Source organism: Anabas testudineus, chromosome 15 (genome assembly GCF_900324465.2).
Source record: "Anabas testudineus chromosome 15, fAnaTes1.2, whole genome shotgun sequence".
NCBI classification, from domain to species: domain Eukaryota; kingdom Metazoa; phylum Chordata; class Actinopteri; order Anabantiformes; family Anabantidae; genus Anabas; species Anabas testudineus.
Genome location: NC_046624.1, coordinates 9,649,446 through 9,670,935, shown reverse-complemented (window position 1 = coordinate 9,670,935; position 21,490 = coordinate 9,649,446). Strand labels below are relative to the sequence as shown.

Sequence of the window (21,490 nt, the reverse complement as noted above, 5' to 3'; positions counted from 1 at the left end):
TTTTAAAGATATATCTATTGTAGGAATTATTGAGAAACAATTGTTTATGTTCTTATGCAGCGTTATACAAATGAAAGAAGTTCTACTAAACATGGTTGTGCTGCAGAGTGGAGACAGCAGAGCACCACGTCTTGTCAGAGAGCATATGTTTCCCAGGAAGGTCTCTGTGTTTACGTGTTCACTTGTCCACTGACTCAGGCCTCGCTGTCTAATACCCCGTACCTCCAACACCCACACCCCTCCCAGAAAAGCTAAGCACCACTGCTGCAGTCATGACAAGCAATCAGTCAATAAATACACACACAACTGGAACACCGAGATTAATCGTGGTGTAAGCATCTAAAAACGCTGAACGACCTCAATCCAGCTGGTTATCACGTCATTATTTAAAGTCTCCTTTCGAACCTCTCTAAGCAACCTGCTGCAATGCTTTGTATCAAAGTATGTTTGGACAAGTCCACATATACAGATAGCTCAGAGTAGGGCTACTGGAGCCAATCAGAGCCTGTCCTGTCCCCACTCAATTACTTACAGACACTAGTTTACTTTACTGCTTCTCTTACTCTGCCTCAACCCATTTATGGCTTTGAGATGCTGTGAGTATGAGTCTTACAGCTCTTTAAGGACAATTCCTAAGGAAGAGATGAGGGCAGTAACTGTGACTATTCCAACTATGTGGAGCAGAGTGTCCAAGACACTCTGGTTTTGATGGCAGCCACTTGTCTACATCCAAGACACACGCATGTGGGGTCTTGGGTGCAGGCTCTTTGGTTGACACTGGGTGTCATTGGATATAAATACCATAGTTTCCCAACACAGATTCAGATTTGAGGAGTAGGTACAACACTACCAACATTCAAACACACACACACCAGACAGCTAGCTCACCAGAACGCAGGCTAGTGCCAATACACAGATCATTTACAGCCTGAATTTTCCCCTTGAGTGCATTAATTATAACAGGACACACAAGGTGCAACCTGTCAGGTGAGTCTCAATCTAGTGGGGAAGTTGTTTACAGAGAATCCTCATTATCAAAGTAAACAAGTTGGGGAAATAGTCTGTGGGTGCAGTGTAGGGTCCCTTGAGACTCCTTCTTTCAGCTGCAGCAAACTGAATCCCTGGTCTTTATTTAGACCTGGACTCTGAGGCCAGGAGACATGAACTCCTGACCCACCTTTTAATGAACATAGATCATGTGTCAGATGCAAGTTTGAAGCTTCATAAAAAACAGACCACCACCACCACCACCACCAGTTTTCTTGGGAGCTGCTGCAGTTCCCGACCACATCCCCAGCGTCCTCTGCAGTTTCATAGATGTGAGGCTGACCTTTATCAATGTACAGGGAGCAGCTTCCAAACACTATCAAGTGTACAAGCTTTTCCTCTACTGAGTGCTGCACCTTGTACCCCTCCTCTCCAAACCCCCTTTCTCCCATATCTTGGAATCATAATCTCTTCCCATTAAGTTTGCCTAACACTTTCCTTTTTGGGGGCCACTGGCATGCATGACGTAATTTGGGAGCTCTCATTTGCAGTGTGTGTGTGTGTGTGCGTGTGCGTACAGGGGAAAGCGTCAGTGCGCACCAACACCAACACGCTTGGCAGCTGTAGGCCTATCCCTTCGCTGTGATTGGGTGGAGGGCGGTGATTCCTTCTGTCACGATTTGGGTCGCTCCCACCGGAGGACACCGACCGTCTGAGTCCAGCCCTTACCGAGGTGCTCACCGGAGGAGAGGGTGCACACCAGGAGGAGAGACGCATGAGGGTTACTTCTCAGAGGCTGGGCTGACAACTCGGGATTCGTCCTGCTGTCGGTGAGGAGCGGAGAGAGTGGGGATCTTCAGTGCTGGAGCGACCAGCCGCCTTTCTTCTGTCGGTGCTGCGGTAAAAGTCGTTCACGATGCCGGTGTTTCACACCAAGACCATCGAGAGTATCCTGGAGCCGGTGGCTCAGCAGATCTCCCACCTGGTCATTATGCACGAAGAGGGGGAGGTGGACGGTAAAGCCATCCCGGATCTGACGGTGCCCGTGGCCGCGGTGCAGGCGGCAGTGAGCAACCTTGTACGGGTGAGTCCTGAGTTTGAACCTGGGCGTCAGATCACTACGCCCCCAATGGCCCCAGAGTGTCTCCATCCATCCTCAACTTCCAAACCTGCAGAAAGCGACATTTGTGGAGACAAACTGATGTAATGACTGGACTAGCCTGAAAGGATAACCTCTATAACCAGAGCCATAAATGACAAAAGAGCAGGTCATCAGCATGTAATCACAGAAAGCAGTTATTTTTCTATGTGGTTTCAGCTAATTAATGGCAACACCGGCTAAATCTTTGCCATTACCACCGTTAAAATGACATAAAACAGCCGTGCACCCAGCTGACGTTCATGCATGCTGCACGATTCTCTGTGCGCGTCTGTGCGCACACAACACAAAAACATGTCAAACTTTGCCCCGATTAATAATCAGATGAGGTCACTGATCTCAATGAAGTTTGTGGGGCGGAAGAAACCAGTGTTGATTGAATTAACATGACTTTCTCTCTCACACACACGCACACGAACACAGATCCACACACAGTGGCTCAGCAGAGCAGAGCTGTACTGTGGGTTTCTGTGCTCATTAATCCAAGTTTGATTATTGCATAATTTGCACTTCATAGAACAATGAAACTCCATAGTAGTAACCTCTTCAGAGAAAAGAGAAACTTTTTGGTCATTTATCAGACTCCCAGTAAATTTCCTCAGTCTCTTTCTCTTTCTGCTCTCTTCTCTGTCATGTTAGGTCTAAATAGTATTTTTGTGTAGAAAGATTTAAGCCTCAGTCAGACACTGATGTCTCCCCTGAATGCACCAACTGGAAAAATCAATAATAGCCACATCATTAATGCTGAACCAGGGTGGTTGTGATTGATGCATGGTTCGACCAGACTTCACTCACTCAAGAGAAATCAGCAGCGCACAGAAAACGGCTAGAATAGAAAACATCTCTTAGAAGTTGTCTGAGGATAAATTGTAAATGCAGGGTTTGTGACAGACTCACTCAATGCTCATGTTGGGAGTTGCTTTGCTCTTGGCCTTTTGCTTTGTAATAATTTTGTCGTTTTGCTTTTTGTATTTCTTCATATTGCTGTTGAAACATCATTGCTCTTCTTGATGCAGGGAGAACAGCTTCACTGCCATAAAGGAAAACTACTAAAAATTCAAATTGAATTAATCACATATCTCTCATTTATCAGATATGCAATGCACTAGACAATGAAGGATAAGGGTTAGAAGTCTGATAACCCACATTTAATTTGTTCAGAGTCAGAGTGATCTGTCACCTTAAACATCAGTGAAACAACATCAACTTCAGTTGTTTCACTATAAAATGTCACTTCTGCAAAACCATTGATCACAAACATCTATTAAAGGACAGTTTAACCCATGTCACATGGAAAGTGTGAATGAAATATCCACACTCTGTGAAAGGATGAAAAAGTCTTTTATCATTTCTTCTGTGAATTGTTTCTTTGAAAAAACTTGACTAAGGCAGAGTTTTTCTAATCAGTTTGAATTTTTAGTATATCAAATTAAGTTTTTACCTAAAGCCCCTTCCCTGTGCAAGGACACACAAGATCATTTTGATAAATATCTCATTAACTGATAATGAAAATGACAAATTCCCTTTTATGCGATAGCATCCAACTACTCTGTCCCTCATGTCCCACTGCTACCAGGCACACCTCTCGGTCGCTCTCTTTCTCTGCTTGCCTGTACTGATCCATTCAGCTGATCCACCCAGACAGAGAGCAGAAGGAGGCTAATAGCGGCCTCAGGCATGTCACTGGGTCTCAGATGATGGAGATGAGCGGCTACAGGAAGTGATAAGGGCTGAGAACACAGTGATGGTGGAAAGTGTTGGACAGAGGAAATGTTGAAGTGAAGATGGAAGAACACTAGTATCAAACAGATGAATAAAAAAGAAACAGAATAAAAAAAAGAAAAATGTCTAAATCTGCTGTTGAAGATGAGATGATGACTAGAGGAGTGAGAGCTAAGAAGTGGGTGACAAGAAGGCGTTGAAAGGGAGCACAAGGACATGCTTGTGCAATCAGTAGTGGTTGGTTGCTGGGTAGACAGACTTAATTAGATGTACAGGATACCTAAGATGTACACTTCTGAGCACATATGTTTTATTTAGAAAGCTGATTCACGTCCACACTTGTGCTTGAGTAAAGATATAACGTAGTGTACGGCAACATGCCACCATCACCACAAGAGTCCCACTGCTTACTGATACAATTACACTATTAACCCTGTCCAGAGTCGGCTGGCTGTGGGGGGTACTTAAAATCTAGGTCACTGAGACACTTACACACACATACACACTCAAGATGGTGTTAGTCTCAATCTGTCAGTGTGTGTGGGTTGACGCTGGTTCAACTAAAGATCTGATAGATGCTGTTGGTGTATTCCGCTGAAAATGGGAGCTTCCTGAAGTCGTGTTGATGACAGAGCTGTCTCAGTGGTGCTGGAGAAGTATCTGCTCCTCAAGGAGTCAACATAGAGTCTGAGCATGTCTGGGGGAGGGGGAGGAAGGAATAAATAGATTTACCGTTGAGTGAAATACCCACACTCTGACAGAGCAGAGCAGAAAGAGAGGGAGGGAAGCAGGCGAGGAGTGTGAGGAGCGAGACTGTAGACTAAAACTGTCGAACAGCTTGATACAGAACGAGGGGAAAAAAGGGAGAGCTAGACAGAGTAAGACAAATCGCTACATTCAGCCGGATGCTCGCACCCTGTGAGGAAGGGAAAGTGTCTCTGATGTCTTCCAATCCACTCTCCCACCTCCACTCCGCCACACAGACATGCACCAACTGTCCTCAGCCTGCTCTCCCATGTAAATATCAACCATCTCCTTTTGTTCATTGGCAGACGCAGTTGCAGTCTGTGTCCACGGATCCCTGCTGCTTCTCAGTCTGCCTTAAATCCACACCTGGCTCATGTTATGTCACAGTATTATATCACTTTTTAAACTTCCCATTGTTTTTGCTAATCAGTTGTGTAATTTACAATCCAATATGTAAGTGTATCTTGAAAGCTGCAACAAACAGTATTTTATGTGAATGTATCAAACAGCTGGGTAATGTGAAAGGGGACTCTACAGAGATTCATCACTCAGTGTTGCACCTTTAGTTTAAGCATTTTGGACATTTTTTTTTAAATCTAATTGTGTTTATTTCATGTCCCACATTCTTCCAGACAGTTCTCTACTGATCAGCGAAAGGCCACTTATTATTAGTTATTTATTAAGGCAGATGTGATATTGATATTTATCGCTTTTTTTTATTATCATTAATTATTTCGTTAGCTTTGTGTCCATTGGATCCAAAATGCTAAGATGATGAAAAGAGAGTATGAAAGCTGTGGATCTCAGGTCAAACCGTTGTCATCTCCGACTGACAACTGTCTGTTTCATGGTGGAGCAATCACATCTGTCAGGCTGTTCAAACGCTGTCAGTGTATCCAGCAAACTTGGCTTCTCATTAATTATGGATTGAATAATCAATGGCAAGTGTTGCTACTTACAGGAAACTCTTGGTGCTCACACAGCTCTTTGTTCACCTGATGTGACTCGCCTAGTTTGTCCAGAAGCTTTCTTTCGGGTGTGCTCTACTTGTAAAGTTACATTCTTCACATTTTAGAGTTTGGGATCTTCTGGCATTTTTTAAAAGGTGGAAATTCACCAAGCTACACATACATCCTCAGATATGCACATCATATCCTCTAAGACATTGTCCAAGCTTTTTGAACATTCATTACTGTGTCTCTGAGACAGGCATTCAGTAGAGCATCGTGCATATTTAAATCAAAATTATTTAAAAGGAAGGAGGAGGTGAGGCCAAATTATAATTCTGTTATAGAAAGGGGTAGAAACATAATGCATCTACAGTTTTTCCAGTTTAGCTTCGTTCTTTGAGCATTGTCATTGATTGTTGTCAGTGTCTTTGGTACAGTCAGATATATCCTATTAACACATCAAGCGTTTAATTATCATCATTCTTGACAGCCTCTTAAATGTGATGTCCGCACATCAGTGAAAACCCAGATCAAATAAGATTACTTGTTTCTGTGATACCTAAAATAAAAGCATAATAATTATTAGAATAATAAAACGCAGTATGACTGAAATTAGGTTTCTTGCTAAAGCCACATTATGTGACCACATTTAGGGAAGTGCAGAGTTGTCACTTATGTAGTGTGCACGGTTATATTTTAGTGTTCAGGTAAAACTGTGTTGTCTGAACGCGCTCTGTGATGGCTGCCTACAGTCTCCGGGGCCACGAAGTCTATTAACTGACTTTCATCAACGCAGAAGCAAGAGACTGATGTCTTCATCTCACTATAATTGCATCTCAAGTATGTGTGTGTGTGTGTGTGCATGCTCATGTGTTGCAGGATGTGTTTTGTGTGTCATGGCCATGAATGCTACAAGAAGTGAGCATTGTCACAAACAGGTTTTATTGGGTACTTTGACACATGATGGTGTTTAGTTTCACATCTTTAAGAAAGATAAATTGTTCTCACGTCTCTTATAAAACGTCTCGTTGTCAGGTTTTGACTTTGTGCATGTTCAGTAATCTTCCTTGATCTGATAAGACAGAGATGTGTAGATGCTCAGCACAGAGCTGAAAACAGTATAGGGGTTTATAAAAAGCTCTCGCTTTAATAAAAAGAAAAACTAAATTAGAGAACAACCAAATGACAGCAGTCAGTTGGACTAGATTTTATATTTTTGATTTAGTGATGTGGAACTAATTTTAAGTAAAAAGCGATTTGCCTATTTTTCAATATTCTCCAGAAGTTGGGAAACTAAAGTTATTTTCACTTTCATTCAACCAGAATTAATTTTACAGCAGTTGGAGGTGAAAGAAAACGTGTAGGCTAATTAGCCAGTTGAAATAGGTGTTGATTGATGCACACCTGTTGAACCTTCCTACTGGTAATACTTCCTTTGTTGCAGCAGATGGTAATAAAATAAATGGTCCACCTTTGTGTGTGTGTGTGTTGCAGGTTGGGAAGGAAACAGTTCAAACAACAGAGGACCAGTTGATGAAGAGAGACATGCCTCCTGCGTTCATTAAGTAAGTCTGACTGTGAATCCCTGTTCATCCTTTAAAACAAAATGTGCTGCTTCTGTTTTTTTGAGTACTGCCTGCTGTCCTTCTCTCACACTCACTTACAAAAATACCCAGTGACAAAACTGGAAATGGAAATGATCTACTTTATCTCAAAACACAGAGAACTTGTTAAATAGAGGATTCCAGGCGATTTAATGTTAGGAAACATGGCTGTGTTCCCAGCTGCAACAAAGAGCCACTTCTGAGCCCGAGCCCGGGTGACTGCCCGGCTCCCGCATCCAGACTGCTGAGAGGCTGTTTGTTGTATTCCAGCTTGCATCCAGAGAGCTGACATGAACTCTGGATGCCAGCTGAGAGCTGCTACTCAGCAATTCTGGGACTCAGAATCAGGCTATAGTTGCTTCCTGTGTGTGCGTGTTTGTGAACATGTTGGATACTTACAGTAATATCATTTGTTTTAAGTTTGTTTTCTGCCTGATTATCTTTCTGGTCCAACTTTATTTGAATTTTGAGAAAGTGTCCAAACCTTAAGCATAACCACTCTGTCAGACTCACTCACACACACGGGGCGCTACACCATAAATCTCACTCACAGGGCTTAGGAGGGGGCATGTGGGAATGTGAACCCACCTAAATATAGATGAACTAGCAGCCATTGATACCTTGACCAATGAGGGTCAGAAGGAGGAGGGTCTTGGCTTTATTCAACTGCTCTCCAAATCCATCACCTTGAGGTTAAGCTAATCATTGATCTCTATGGAATGGACAATTACCGTTACAAAATGAAAGCTGAGAACTTTCTTCATTAGACACATTGCTTGTCAGACATTTGCAAACTGAGGCCTAACAGTGGTGTAACTGCACAATAGTGTCAGCGCTCTCTGTGCAGCAGAGCAGCTTTGTGTGGCACTTTGGAAATTTAACCACCTCAATCTTTAAGCTGACATGTTTTTAAGCTGACAAATTCCTGTTGTCGGTAAATGTATACTGGGTTTAATGGGTTTCATGACGTGTTTTTTCAGGGTGGAGAACTCATGCTCGAAGCTCGTCCAAGCGGCTCAGATGCTAAAGGCTGATCCATACTCTGTTCCTGCACGGGATTACTTAATCGATGGCTCCAGAGGGATACTGTCTGGAACATCCGACCTGCTCCTTACCTTTGATGAGGCTGAGGTGTGTTTGTGTTTGACTCTTTATATCCATGTGTGCATCCGGAGAATCACGCTTACTTCAGGGGTATGGTATCTTTCAGGTAAATAAAGCTTTTTACAGCTGCACAGAAGAAGGAGGAACTCAGCTTCAAGCGAGTCTCTAATAGAGTCTCAAACTCAGCCAGATCTAATCACTGAGATCAAATGACTTCCCTCTGTCATAAATCAGGATGTGTGTGTGTGAGTGAGGATTTGGTACGTACCAGCTTGCATGGTGTGTGTGTGTGTGTGTGTGTGTGTGTGTGTGTGTGTGTGTGTGTGTGTGTGTGTGTGTGTGTGTGTGTGTGTGTGTGTGTGTGTGTGTATGTGCTAAAGGTTTGATGCAGCTCCCTAAGTGGAATCACATGGGCACTTGACTATGCTCACCGTGCTCATTGCTAGCCTCATTTTTGAAAGAGCAACTTCCCGCAGTCACAAGACATACATCACAAGACTGTACACACACACACACACACAAACAGAAAAACACTACACAGACTACAGAATACCGTCTACCCAGTCTAAAAAAGCTCATGCACGCTTGCTTGCATGCTTGCAAATATGATCTAATCTGAATATTATTATGTCTGTGTTGTGTCCTAGGTACGTAAGATAATCAGAGTGTGTAAAGGTATCCTAGAGTATCTGACAGTAGCTGAAGTTGTGGAGACGATGGAGGACCTCATCACTTACACCAAAAACTTGGGACCAGGTCAGCAGGAACAAAGCACTTGAAATCTGCTGCACAGTGAGGACGACTCCATGTGGTCACTTTAGGGGTGGCATTTTATGTCATTTGAGCACCCTATTAAAATAAACTCCAAGCAACATGTATTTACCTGTTTACATTTTAGGTAAAATAAATCTTTAAATATTGTTTTTAAACATTTGTGATTTTAATTAATATATATGAATATATATAGTGAAGAGTGGCAATATGGGGAGAGAGGGAGCATGTAACCAAACCAAATATCTTATGAGTACAATGTACAATGTAGACAAAAGGTTATTGCAAAGATTTGTCACAGAATTTGGTATTGGTAGCAGCCACCACCAAAAAACATAAACGCAGCTTTGTTGTAGACTGTTCTCTGGGATCCATCAGTCATGATGAAAAATTTAATTAACCACTCACTGCTCTGCTGATACTAAGATGCTCTGATTAAGTACCAGAGTTTTCTTACTGGCAGGAGAACAGGATCATAAACAGACTATTTATCATCAGAGGTACAAAAGTCAGCCTTTTTGTCAGTGCACTGCGCCAAAATGAGCTGGAGAAAATCCAATATCAAGGTTTTCTCACACTTGAATGATGCTGCCATTTTACTTTACAAATCGTTTATAAAGAAATCGGGTTTGGATGTGTTGGAGCAAATCAGCTGGTGAATACACTGGAGGATGTCCTCCAAGGTCATGTGGTCACCATTTCCTCCACTGGGTTTGATTTTAGTCATCTCTAATTGTCAATGGCATTGAATTCTCCCCATCTCCCCATCTTCCCTCAGGGATGACCAAAATGTCAAAGATGATTGAAGAGAGGCAGCAGGAGCTGACACACCAAGAACACAGACAGATGCTGGTCAGCTCCATGAACACCATCAAAGAGCTGCTGCCTGTTCTTATATCTGGTATGTATATGTGACTATGTGTGTGGGTAGGTGGACAGGCAACAGTGCAGCTCGAAGAGCATCCAACAGTTGTTATAGCAACGCTGATAATTACAGTCATTAGTTGCTGGGGATGTCAGACTGACTCCACACCACATCGCCCACTAGCTGCTCTATTACTGTATTCAGTGTGAGCAAAGTAGAGAGGCACTGTTACAGCTTCTGCAAACGTGGCTTCAAAGCCAAAAAAAGTTGATACCAATAGTTTGGTCTTAGTACATCACAAAGTATTTAGCTAATTTATGCTGCTTTAATCAATATTTTTATATGAATAATGGATCACATGACTACTGGTGATGAACCCACTGATACTGATCATCAGCTGTGCTTTATGGTGTCTTTTGTTTTCCAGCTCCTTTACTGTTTTAGGCCACTCTCTCTTATGCAAATATCTGCAGCAGCGGAAGCATTTAGCATCTAAAGAGCTGGATATTTTCCTCAGGGGTTGCTGAAAACCAAAAACAATCATGACTATGTTTCTGTCCTCAGCTATAAAGATTTTTGTTGCAACCAAGAGCAGTCGAGGTGCTGGCATTGAGGAGGCAGAAAGAAACAGAAGGTTCACCTTTGAAAAGATGAGCGCTGAGATCCACGAGATCATAAGAGTCTTACAGCTCACCACATGGGATGAAGATGCCTGGGCCAATAAGGTACGACCTGTGTTGCACATATGAACTCAGATTTCAATTTCTTCTTTAACTTCAATAAACAAAACACATCTAAATCAGATAATCATCTTTGCTTCTGAGTGTCTGTTTGCACATACACAGCCTCGCAGTCTGTCCACATGCCTCTGCAGCAAGCTCTTCCAAAAAAATGATCACTCTTTACTTCGTCTCCATTTTTCTTTTTGCTCGATAGTATAACTCCTGGTTTTTCTTTTCTTTCTTTACCTTCCTTCTCCATTCTTTTCCTCCTTGTAGAAGGTAAGCCTGTTTCTATCCACCTCTGCAGTTTCCGGCATGCAAGTGTGCATGTGAGAGAGAGAGAGAGAGAGCATGAGAAGAAAATATATCCTCATGCTTACAATATATATTTGTCATGCTGCTGTTTAACAGCAAGTGTGTCATGTGTTTTAAACCACTGACTGTTAGCTGATGTCATGATGTACAGTACTTCATCCCTGTATTGTTATATGTGCATCTGTTTGTCTGTAGATGTCCACTGGAGTCAAATGGCTTGAAACAGATGGCAGACGTTATGCTAAATCATTTTTTAACAATAACTCTTTCATCTATCTTCAATTCTAGTATTGTCTGTCTTATGCTGCTCATGTTTACCGTGTGATAGAGCTGTCAATAGCACAATAAGATGCTATCCTAGAAAGTGTTTGGTGCATCAGTTGCAGGATAATTTAGTGTTGAAGTTTAGATGTGTTTCACTAGTCGACCCTGTATCCCTGCATGTCTTTCTGCACACAGCTACCTCAGACAATGATCTGTCTGTTTGTGTTTGTGTGTTTTGCTGTGCAAATACTGCATACCCTGTATATGAGCTGTGATGACTGCTGGCACACCATGAATGTCCTCATCGCAGATCATGAATTATAGAAATAAGCTGGTTGGTGTCCAGACACATCTATAATAGATGGACTGTATTGAACGGTTTCCCTTGAGTGATTCATTCTTCTCTGAGCTGGAAATAGGCCTTTTTTCTACCACCTCTGGTACACAGCAGTAAAAGAGTTTTTTAGATATGAGGTGCTTACAAACCTTTATCCAGTGTCAGTTGTAGTTGTATTTGTAACAATATTATGTCATTATTCTGGCTATACTATTCCTGAAAACAGCTCACAGCAGGTCCGACAATACAATAAGTTTTTTTTGTTACTAATATCTATATTCGTGGTAAATAAAATCCTTATTAATAATAATTGCATTGTTAAAGTAGCATTTTTTCTTTAAGAAACCTATACACACTGATGTTTTCTCTCTACCTCAGGATATGGAGGCTTTGAGGAGGTCTCTGGCTTTGATTGAGTCAAAGATGGTGCAAGCTAAAAGTTGGCTCAAAGATCCCCACGGACAGCCAGGTAGCTGTGTTTCCTTTCTCTCACACTCATCTAAAACTATGAACAAGTCCTCTATTCTGTATTACACCACCATCGCCTTATGGTTGGTCTCATGGCTGTGTTCCCTAGGAGAGCCCGGTGAGGTTGCCCTGCGGGTCATACTGGATGAAGCTGCTAAGGTTGGAGAGCTGTGTGCTGGAAAGGAGAGGAAAGATATTTTGGCTACGACTAAGGCTCTGGGACAAATGACTGACCAGATTGCAGATCTTCGAGTCAGGTAGTGTTATTGTTGAGAGAATGTGAGTTAAACTGTTCAAAATACTTTACTGTGTTTATTCTATGATGTTTGTCTTTGTGTGTTTTTCTTTCATGACAGAGGCCAGGGCCCAACCCCAGGGTGTGTGCAGCGTGCAGGCCAGTGTTCACAGGGCTTAGACTTATTATTTGGCAAAGTGGACGGTGCTGCCCGCAGACTGGAGGCTCTAATCAATGCCAAACAGGCCATTGCCAGGAGGCTGGATGCTGCACAGGTCAGATAAAAAACAACAACAACACAGTAATCCATGCATAAATAACAAACATATTGAACATATAGTGACCTAGTGACCTCATGTTTTATTTATTTAGTTTAGTATCTATTTAAGCTGCTTCTTTTATCTGTTGAGACCTACACCGTATACGGTATGTGACTTCTAAAGGCTTGGCTGGCTGATCCTAATGGAGGTCCAGAGGGGGAGGAGAATATCAGAGCGCTACTAGCAGAAGCCAAACGCATCGCTGATCTCTGTGAAGACCCCAAAGAGAGGGATGATATCCTGCGCTCCATCAGTGAGATTGCAGGACTCACAGCCAGACTCGTGGAGCTACGCAAACAGTAGGCTTTCCCTTTAGTGACACTTGACCAGTGATATTACACAAAGACTTGGAGTTATTCTTAGCCCCCCTTTCTTTAGGCTCAAACTGTGACCTCCTGCAACCAATAGCTGGAATATTTTATCTGAATGTAAATTATGTTGTTGCCTGTCAACTTTGGGTATCAGTCCTACAATAAGGTTTATAGGTGTTTAAATATGGTGTGGAACAGATAAATCTACAGTATCTATGTGGAGGGACAAATCACTTTAGTCCTTAAAGGAAAATACCAATCAGCTTAGGTTAATGCCACTAAATTTCACATTTCAACTAAATTTCAGATAAGAAATCGGACGTCTCTTATATGTCCAACTAATCCACTTTTACAATTTCACCCTGTGGACTTAAATTATACTGTTCTTTAACAGTACATTTTACAGTATGTCACAAGCCCCATTATAAATCAGCAGTACAAACATTTTATTTTTATTTCTAGTCACACAAGGCAAAATTAATGTTGACAAAAGGAGGATGGAGAAATGGCACAAGCCTTTGATGGTGGTGTTTCCTTTTTAGGAAGGTGTTTTACAAGGGAACGGTGAGACCGTGGACATTTGATGAGTTAAAATCTGTATTAAACAATTCTAGTAAATTTTTCTGTCTGTTACTGTGTCAGGGGCAAAGGTGACAGTCCAGAGGCACGTGCACTGGCGAAACAGATTGGAGCGGCGCTGCTGAACCTGCAGTCCAAAACCAACCGGGCCATGGCCAACATGAGACCAGCTAAGCCTGCCGTCACCTTGGAGGGCAAGATGGAGCAAGCCCTCCGCTGGGTGAATAACCCTGGAGTAGACGACAGAGGAGTAGGTAAGGGTAGGGGTAGGGGTTGGCTGATGCCTTTATGGAGTTTGGTTCAAGAATAAATGCGCTGACCTTGCCTTGTCATCCTGCGTGGATGATGGTGTGTAAAAATGGTAATGGCAAGATGTGGGGACTGTACAATTAGCCATCAGTCACAAGATCTTGAAAGATGTGATGTGAACCACAAAATGAGTCAGGAAAATTTTCTGAATGAAATAACTGCTATGGTGACTGATGCCATTTCCTTAAGTGTGAATAGTGATGTATCTCATTCATTAATCACTGAATGACTTGACTTACTCAGGATATTTAGGGGCATTGTATTGTTTTTTAAAGCTTTGTTTCATGCTGCTCTAGACTATTTTTGTCATTTGCTTGTTTCCTGTGCTTCCTCCCATGCTTCTCTGTGGGAGCAGAGTATGAGAGGCTACAGTGGAACGAAGGTACCTGCCCAGTAAATACTTTATTTTAGGATATAATCACGCATTAGGTATTAATTACATAAAGACTTCCTGGAACTTTTTATGAGGTCAGCATGTCCCCTATAAAATACATTACAAAAATACAAACACAAAATACATACATAAATCACATTCTGTATTCTCTCATCCATTCATTCTCTTATAAAACTTGCATTGTCATATTAAACCAGCAAGTACAAAGACACAGTGCTGCAATTTAGGGATCCACCATGTAAATAGGGACTATTGTGAATCCACATGTGATGTGAGGATAACTTCTGCCTTGTCTCTCTCTCTCTGCAGGTCAGGCAGCAATCAGAGGAATGGTTGGGGAAGGAAGGAGGCTAGCAGCAGGCATGTTAGGCCCTTATCGACAGGATATGATTGGACGCTGTGACCGCACAGAGGCTCTAATGGCATCTTTGGCAGACATGGCCGGCAGGGGCGAGGCTGAAGCTCCTCATGCACGAGCTACAGCCGCACAACTGCAGGACAGTCTCAAGGTACAGTAGCTCAACAGTCTCACAAACACACCGGTTATAGTAAATTATAGTGAAGACCATGACGGTTCCAACAATACCAAATGTTCTAGGCTAACGTTTGTGTTAAATGCAAATAAATGGATTTCTATACCACCATTTTTTTAAATGATGGCATATTCCTGGGTTTGTATGCATGAATCATATGTGTTCATTGTTCTTCAAAGCATTGGTGCATAGCTCCACCTAGTGGACTGATATAAAACATTCTTCTTTAACCAGGACCTGAGACAGCACATGCAGGAGGTGATGACCCAGGAAGTATCTGATGTTTTCAGTGACACCACCACACCTATCAAACTGCTGGCTGTGGCTGCAACTGCACCACCTGATGCCCCCAACAGGGAGGAGGTCAGTGATTTGGCTACAGCAACAAAACCTATAAGTTGCATTTCTAGTGATTCTGCACTATTGAAATGTGGGAACACCAATGTTAATATTTTCCACAGGTCTTTGAAGAGCGTGCTGGAAACTTTGAGACCCATGCAGGTCGACTGGCGGCAACTGCAGAGAAGGCTGCTGCTGTGGGAACAGCTAATAAGGGCACAGTGGAGGGGATACATGCTGCTGTGAAACACGCCAGGGAGCTCACACCACAGGTGCTGTTTGTCTTAGTGTCAATAATTTGCATGATTGAATTTACTAATGAAACATATTGCTGTAAGAATCCGTCATATACAACCTGACTAACATGTGTTGTTCATGTCCAGGTGACTTCTGCTGCTCGGATCCTGCTGAAGAATCCTGGGAACAAAGCAGCATACGAGCACTTTGACACTATGAAGAACCAGTGGATTGACAATGTGGAGAGACTCACTGGTGAGGATTTTCTCAACATTTCAAGTAGTTGTATTAGCCCCAGCAGCCTGCAGGACATAGATTTCCCGAACTACATTAACACACTGCTCATGATATAGTATTTAATATATGTGTGTGTGTGTGTGTGTTTCTGTGGCTCCAGGTCTTGTAGATGAGGCCATCGACACCAAATCTCTGTTAGATGCTTCCGAGGAGGCTATAAAGAAAGACATAGACAAGTGTCGAGTTGCCATGGCGAATGTTCAGCCCCAGATGCTGGTTGCCGGGGCAACAAGCATAGCAAGACGAGCTAATCGGGTCCTGTTGGTGGCTAAGAGGGAAGTGGAGAACTCTGAAGATCCGCGGTTCAGAGATACAGTGAAACACGCGTCAGACATCCTCTCACACACCATCTCACCCATGGTGATGGATGCCAAGGCAGTGGCTGGGAACATACAAGACAAAGGTACAATACTGTATGAAAGCACATGTTAAAGATATAAAAAGATATAACACAGGTTTAATCATGATACCTTGTTATAAATCACCCTCTCCTCCACAGCCCTGCAGAAAGCTTATCTGGATTCATGTTTGAGGATCCTGGCTGCAGTCGGAAAGGTTAGGGAAGCCTTCCAGCCTCAGGAGCCTGACTTTCCTCCTCCACCTCCTGACCTGGACCAGCTCCATGTAAGCACATACAAACACCTACTAGTACTCTTCCAGTTACCCAGAATAAAGCTCATTTCTGATTAAGTATGTTTTCCATGGTATTCATTAAGAGGAAAATGATGCCAATATGTATAGGTTAAGTGTTGCTTTTAGACCATTCATCCAGCAATCATATAAGCTACAGTGCCTTTTTTGCTATGACCACAACATAGAGCCAAAATTTGACATTTTCAAATCCTTTACACAAGAACTTTAAATATGATATCCTAATTATTGATCCTATATATTTTCCAGGTTAGTGATGAGCAGGCACCACCCAAGCCCCCCTTGCCAGAGGGAGAGGTGCCCCCGCCTCGCCCCCCTCCTCCAGAGGAGAAGGATGAGGAGTTCCCGGAGCAGAAGGCTGGAGAGGTGCTCAGTGAGCCCATGATGGTGGCAGCCCGGCAGCTGCACGATGAGGCACGAAAATGGTCCAGCAAGGTCGGTTCACACAGAACACACAGAAATATCCACACACAGGTCTGGGTTCTGTGACATGTGAGTAGATGAGTAGATCTTTTGGACATAATACACTGAAGTACCTCCTCGTATTCTTGGAATCTCCTGAAATCACGTTTTTTTTTTTTCCTGAAATCATGTTGATCCTGAAATATGGAGGGAAACTGTCATCTGTTCAAGGTGTTGGCATGTAAGCATGTCAGGGGCCTAATACACATTCATACTTACATGCAGTAAAGTATATACATGAGACAATTAGTAACCTGTGGAGAGACAATCCAACCGTCATGAGTAGAAGAAGGAGAAGAAAAGAGAGACACCATGTCTACAGTAAATGTTGTTTTCTTTGCACTATTACCCCCCTCGGTCTCTGTGTTTTGTATGTGTGTGTGTCCAAGTGTTTTTGTGTGGAGGAATTGCATAACTGTGTCTACTGTATAGGAATTGTTATTCCATGTATATTGACTGATTATCAATCAATAATAGCCTTGTGAATATCATAATCATTTTTGCTTTTGTAGCCCTCTTGACCACACCTGTTTAGTGATCTTTACATTGGAGATGTCTTTGGAAACCAGACACAAAGTAACTCCTAATGGCTCACTGGCACACTGCTAGGCTCCTAAAGATGCCAGCCACAGTTGTTTTGTTTTTTTACAGGCCTAGTTTGAATGTTTTACAACCTGTCAGCTCAGCCTCAGCCTTTAAAATAAGGCACATTATTCACCTGCTGCCCGCCACAGTCAGCTCCTCTTTCCTCTTTTTTTGCGCACCAAAACCATCTTTGCCTGTGCATCCAGTTTCACCTCCCCTCTCTTTGCTCCTCGCTCCTTCACAGTGCTTGTATTCGCTCCTCCCTTCTGTAAATCTCCTGTCTTCTGTTCTTCCATGCAGTGCCTCTCATACTGTACTAAATGGCTCCTTTTCCCATGCTTCCCTCCCTCCTGCCATCCCTGGCTTTCCCTTTCCCTTCTTCTCCATATTCCTCCTTTTTTTCCTCCTCCTCCCACCCCTTTTTTCTTACCTCCCTCTCCTTCCCATCCCAATCTACCCTACTCCTCCAACCACCTCCAACAACCCCACCTGCCCTGCCCAGCCTGAGGATGAGGAGGCAGTAGAGGAGAGGGAGGTAGATGATGAAGATGAGTTTACTGATGGTGAGGATGACTATGAGCCAGAACTGCTGATGATGCCCTCCAACCAGCCTGTCAATCAACCCATTCTGGCAGCTGCCCAGTCTCTCCACCAGGAGGCGCGCAAGTGGTCCAGCAAGGTCTGCGCAAATACATGCACATGAGTGCACATACAACCAGATGTGGGTCAGGTAGTATTTATGAATGACTCCAAGTGTTTTGGGGAGGATGAAAAAGTACTGTTTGACCCCACATTCACACACACATCCACGCATGCAAGCCCACACCATGCAGGAAAAGCCCTGCAGGACAAAGAAACACCCTTTGGAGTTGTAGCTGACAGTCACTGTGGCCGTGCACACGATGAGCTCTGCCACTACCATGGAAACCTCCAACAAAGCTGTGGCTGCTGTTTTACTGTTGTTGCATCACACTCAGACATGGTTGACACACGGTTATGCTGATGCTGTGCTAAAGCTGCACTAAAGGTCAAGGATTGGCAAGTTTGTTTGTTGCACCTCATGGACAAACTGGTACTGGCTTCACAAGTCCCTCCCTTATGTTCATGATTAGGTAAAGTGGTTTAAAGGAGGAGCCAGACGCTCCATCTCGCTGTTATCGCTGTTGTCGGTCACTCGTTGTCTGACCAACCTGTGAAGCCAAGGATGACAGTTTCCCAAAGACTTCTGGGTGATGTAGCTTTGACATTAGACTGCCTGCTTGCCTGATTTGATCACCTGCTTCTGCTTCTCAGCCTCAGGGTGTGTACTGACCACTGTAACCATCGCCTCATGGATACTAACCGCAGGCTGACTGTAATGTGAGGGAGACAATGAGAACTCTCATTTCCCTTCAAAACTATGGAAATAAAAAAAAATCCTCCATGACGGTTGAAGAATATGTGCTTACACTGACACTGCATGCAGCTTTGTGTTAAACACACTTTAATGCCTTTTTTGCTTTTTTAAATCAAATTTGATTCATACAAAGCACTAGTATTTGTTTAATTAATAACACTATTTTCATGATCTCATGTTTTGATCATCTTAAAAATGTGTGGAAACATGACAGAAAATCTTTCCATTGCATTCTTTCATCTAAAGCTTCTCTCAAGTGTCCCGCTCACAGCCTTCCTCCTCTACCACCTCCCCCTTCTTCACAGGGTAACGACATCATTGCAGCAGCCAAGCGGATGGCTCTGCTGATGGCGGAAATGTCTCGACTGGTGCGCGGTGGAAGCGGAAACAAACGCGCACTGATTCAGTGTGCCAAGGACATCGCCAAGGCCTCGGATGAGGTAACAAGACTGGCTAAAGAAGTGGCCAAACAGTGCACTGACAGGCGCATCAGGACTAATCTTCTACAGGTAAAGACAAACCGAGACAGACACATACTCACCCGTGTTGTACAACAAATAACTGACATATTTCTCCCTTTGAAGGTGTGTGAACGAATCCCAACCATCAGTACTCAGCTGAAGATCCTCTCTACTGTCAAAGCCACGATGCTGGGACGAACAAACATTAGTGAAGAGGAGTCAGAGCAGGTAAACCCAATTTAACTGATTAGTGAATCACCTGCACTGATGTAGAGTAACTAAGTACATTTATTCAGTATTATACTCAAGTATGCATTTGAAGTATCTTATTACAATGTATTAGTAGTTTTACTCAGTAACCAGTGCTAACCGTGATAACTAACTTTTTTTCTCACCTCTGTTTCCCTCTCCAGGCCACAGAGATGTTGGTTCATAACGCTCAGAATCTGATGCAGTCAGTGAAGGAGACTGTCAGAGAAGCAGAAGCAGCATCAATCAAGATTCGCACAGATGCAGGATTCACCCTACGCTGGGTGCGCAAGACTCCTTGGTACCAATAAACAAACCTGGTCGCTGAAGCCGCTGTAGTAACACTCGGCACTTGGCACTGATAGCACACACCTCATGTAGAAGTAGCAATGTGCATACTCATCCTGAGTAAACGTGCACTTCATCAGAGGAAACCGTCAAAGCTCCACTGTAGTTTGAGTGTGTGAAGGTGCTGAAACCAAGCAGGTTTCATTGATTGGAGTGAGTTCAGCTTTGCTCTCCAGTTCCCTTTATCTGTAACTGTGGATTCACGCAGGCTAATCTGAGACAGTTTTGAATATATATTTTTGGTATGTTGTGTTACAAGAGTTTATCTAAATCCCAGGAATATATATATTTTTTTTGCATGAAAATGTTTTCTATTTTTTAAGGCAAATTGCAACCTAAAGATATTATCCTCTAGAGGACGTTTACTTTTCATTCAGTTTTTATTTTCAGTGAGAGTTTCTTAATGTCTATTGTATATACACCAGTTCTTTGTTTTATAGACAACAGTCAACTATGAGCTTTATTCACTTAGTTGGACACTAAATTGTGGAGTCTCTCCTATCTTCATGTTTACTTTTGGTGATTGAAGATCTACATATTCAAACGTGACACATCATGACTGCTGTCTGGGGATGTTTATACTTGAACTACTAAAACGTCTTTGAATGGATATAAATGGCAAATCATACAGTTTCAAAAACAATTGTATACCTTAAAAAACATATATGGTTGGACATTAAAAGCATTTTATGTTGACTGCAGGAATGTTCATACTTAGTAGTAAAGTGGATTTCACCTGACAGCGGCAGTAAATGTGACAGTGAGGTAAAGGTCAGGGTTAGTGGAGATGTTTTAAGTTTGTTTTAATTTTATTTAACGTTCGTAGTGAACAATGCCAAAGGATTTGTTTTATTACTGTAAGACTGATGAATTTATCTTAAACCCAGATTATTTTCCTTTGCATATTTGAAACTAATTGTATTTTTTTTGTTTTTTTTTGTGCTATCTCTGTCACACTTTTTGTCAAAATTTATCAAAACCAATTCTAGACAGCTACTCAGCATCGTGTTTTTAGACTCTCCTCCATGCGTGGGCTCAGTAGTTCCAGTACCAATCCTCTGAAGCATCTTTTTAACACTGATTTACTGACAACCCCCAGAGGTTTGAGAGCAAAAACAACCTTTTTCTGGCATCAATGCCAGTCTAGTTTTTTAGCTCTAAACTTTGAAAAAAAACCTCTCTGTTTAAGATAATTAAACAGTTGAAGGATTTCTAACTGATATCTGAATATTATATGCAACCAGATGAGTGAATGCATATTTTAATTTCCTCAACAGTATTTCATCAACTTTTTTCAGCCTACATATTTTTAACAATGGCTGGCCAAACGTATCAGTGTTTGTCCATGTGTGCCTGTGTGTACGTGTGAAGCTTCGTCACTCTGACAGTACAAATGAGCCGTCCTCATGATGTTTGGAGACAGAGCTCTGAATTGCAGCACAGACACTAAACTGCATCTTTATTTGGGCCTACTGGGCATGTAGCAGTGACTGACCCCTCACCGACAGTGACAGGGTATAGTTTTGTGTGTACTTGATGTGTTCATTTCACACCTTGAATGTATTCTGATAGCTTCTAGCCCTGCCAACACATCTGCTGTGCCTTGGAAGAATAAAAGATTGATGACGACGAATATAAGTAGAGTCAGCCTAATAATTCACCGTTTAAGAGCTCAAGTCATAAATACTCAATTGCAATCAACACATTGTTATTTTTTAGGTTTAACTAAAAACACCATTGTCAATATTATGTTGTTGCCAGGGGATCCT

At 42.5% G+C, this 21,490-nt stretch overlaps 1 protein-coding gene across 6 annotated transcripts; it reads left to right on the top strand.

The window, feature by feature from the left end:
• Positions 1-1,712: 1,712 nt before the first annotated feature.
• Positions 1,713-21,345, top strand: LOC113159765 (vinculin-like). 6 transcript variants are annotated; one of them, XM_026356657.1, is made up of 23 exons: positions 1,904-2,071; positions 7,060-7,130; positions 8,150-8,300; positions 8,921-9,029; positions 9,823-9,945; positions 10,474-10,634; positions 10,908-10,910; positions 11,926-12,016; positions 12,125-12,272; positions 12,372-12,525; positions 12,694-12,869; positions 13,524-13,714; positions 14,473-14,672; positions 14,931-15,059; positions 15,158-15,307; positions 15,419-15,527; positions 15,670-15,972; positions 16,069-16,193; positions 16,470-16,655; positions 17,770-17,946; positions 18,969-19,172; positions 19,248-19,352; positions 19,538-21,345. In XM_026356657.1, the coding sequence occupies exons 1-23, from the start codon at positions 1,904-1,906 to the stop codon at positions 19,682-19,684; spliced, it is 3,381 nt and encodes a 1,126-aa protein (XP_026212442.1). In that variant the 3' UTR covers positions 19,685-21,345. The 6 variants fall into 6 exon arrangements, with proteins under 6 accessions (XP_026212447.1, XP_026212446.1, XP_026212442.1 ...); XM_026356662.1 differs by lacking the exon at positions 10,908-10,910 and having other exon boundaries at positions 1,713-2,071; positions 16,470-16,694; positions 17,797-17,946; XM_026356658.1 differs by lacking the exon at positions 10,908-10,910 and having other exon boundaries at positions 19,538-19,684.
• The last annotated feature ends 145 nt before the right edge of the window (positions 21,346-21,490 follow it).

What these genes read in the sequence shown, in the direction of transcription:
- LOC113159765 (XM_026356662.1), top strand. Translation starts at nt 1,904, where the DNA reads ATGCCGGTGTTTCACACCAAGACCATCGAGAGTATCCTGGAGCCGGTG. An exon ending in ATGCCTCCTGCGTTCATTAA is followed by an intron (nt 7,131 to 8,149) that starts GTAAGTCTGACT and finishes GTGTTTTTTCAG; the next exon opens with GGTGGAGAACTCATGCTCGA. An exon ending in TCAGGACTAATCTTCTACAG is followed by an intron (nt 19,173 to 19,247) that starts GTAAAGACAAAC and finishes CTCCCTTTGAAG; the next exon opens with GTGTGTGAACGAATCCCAAC.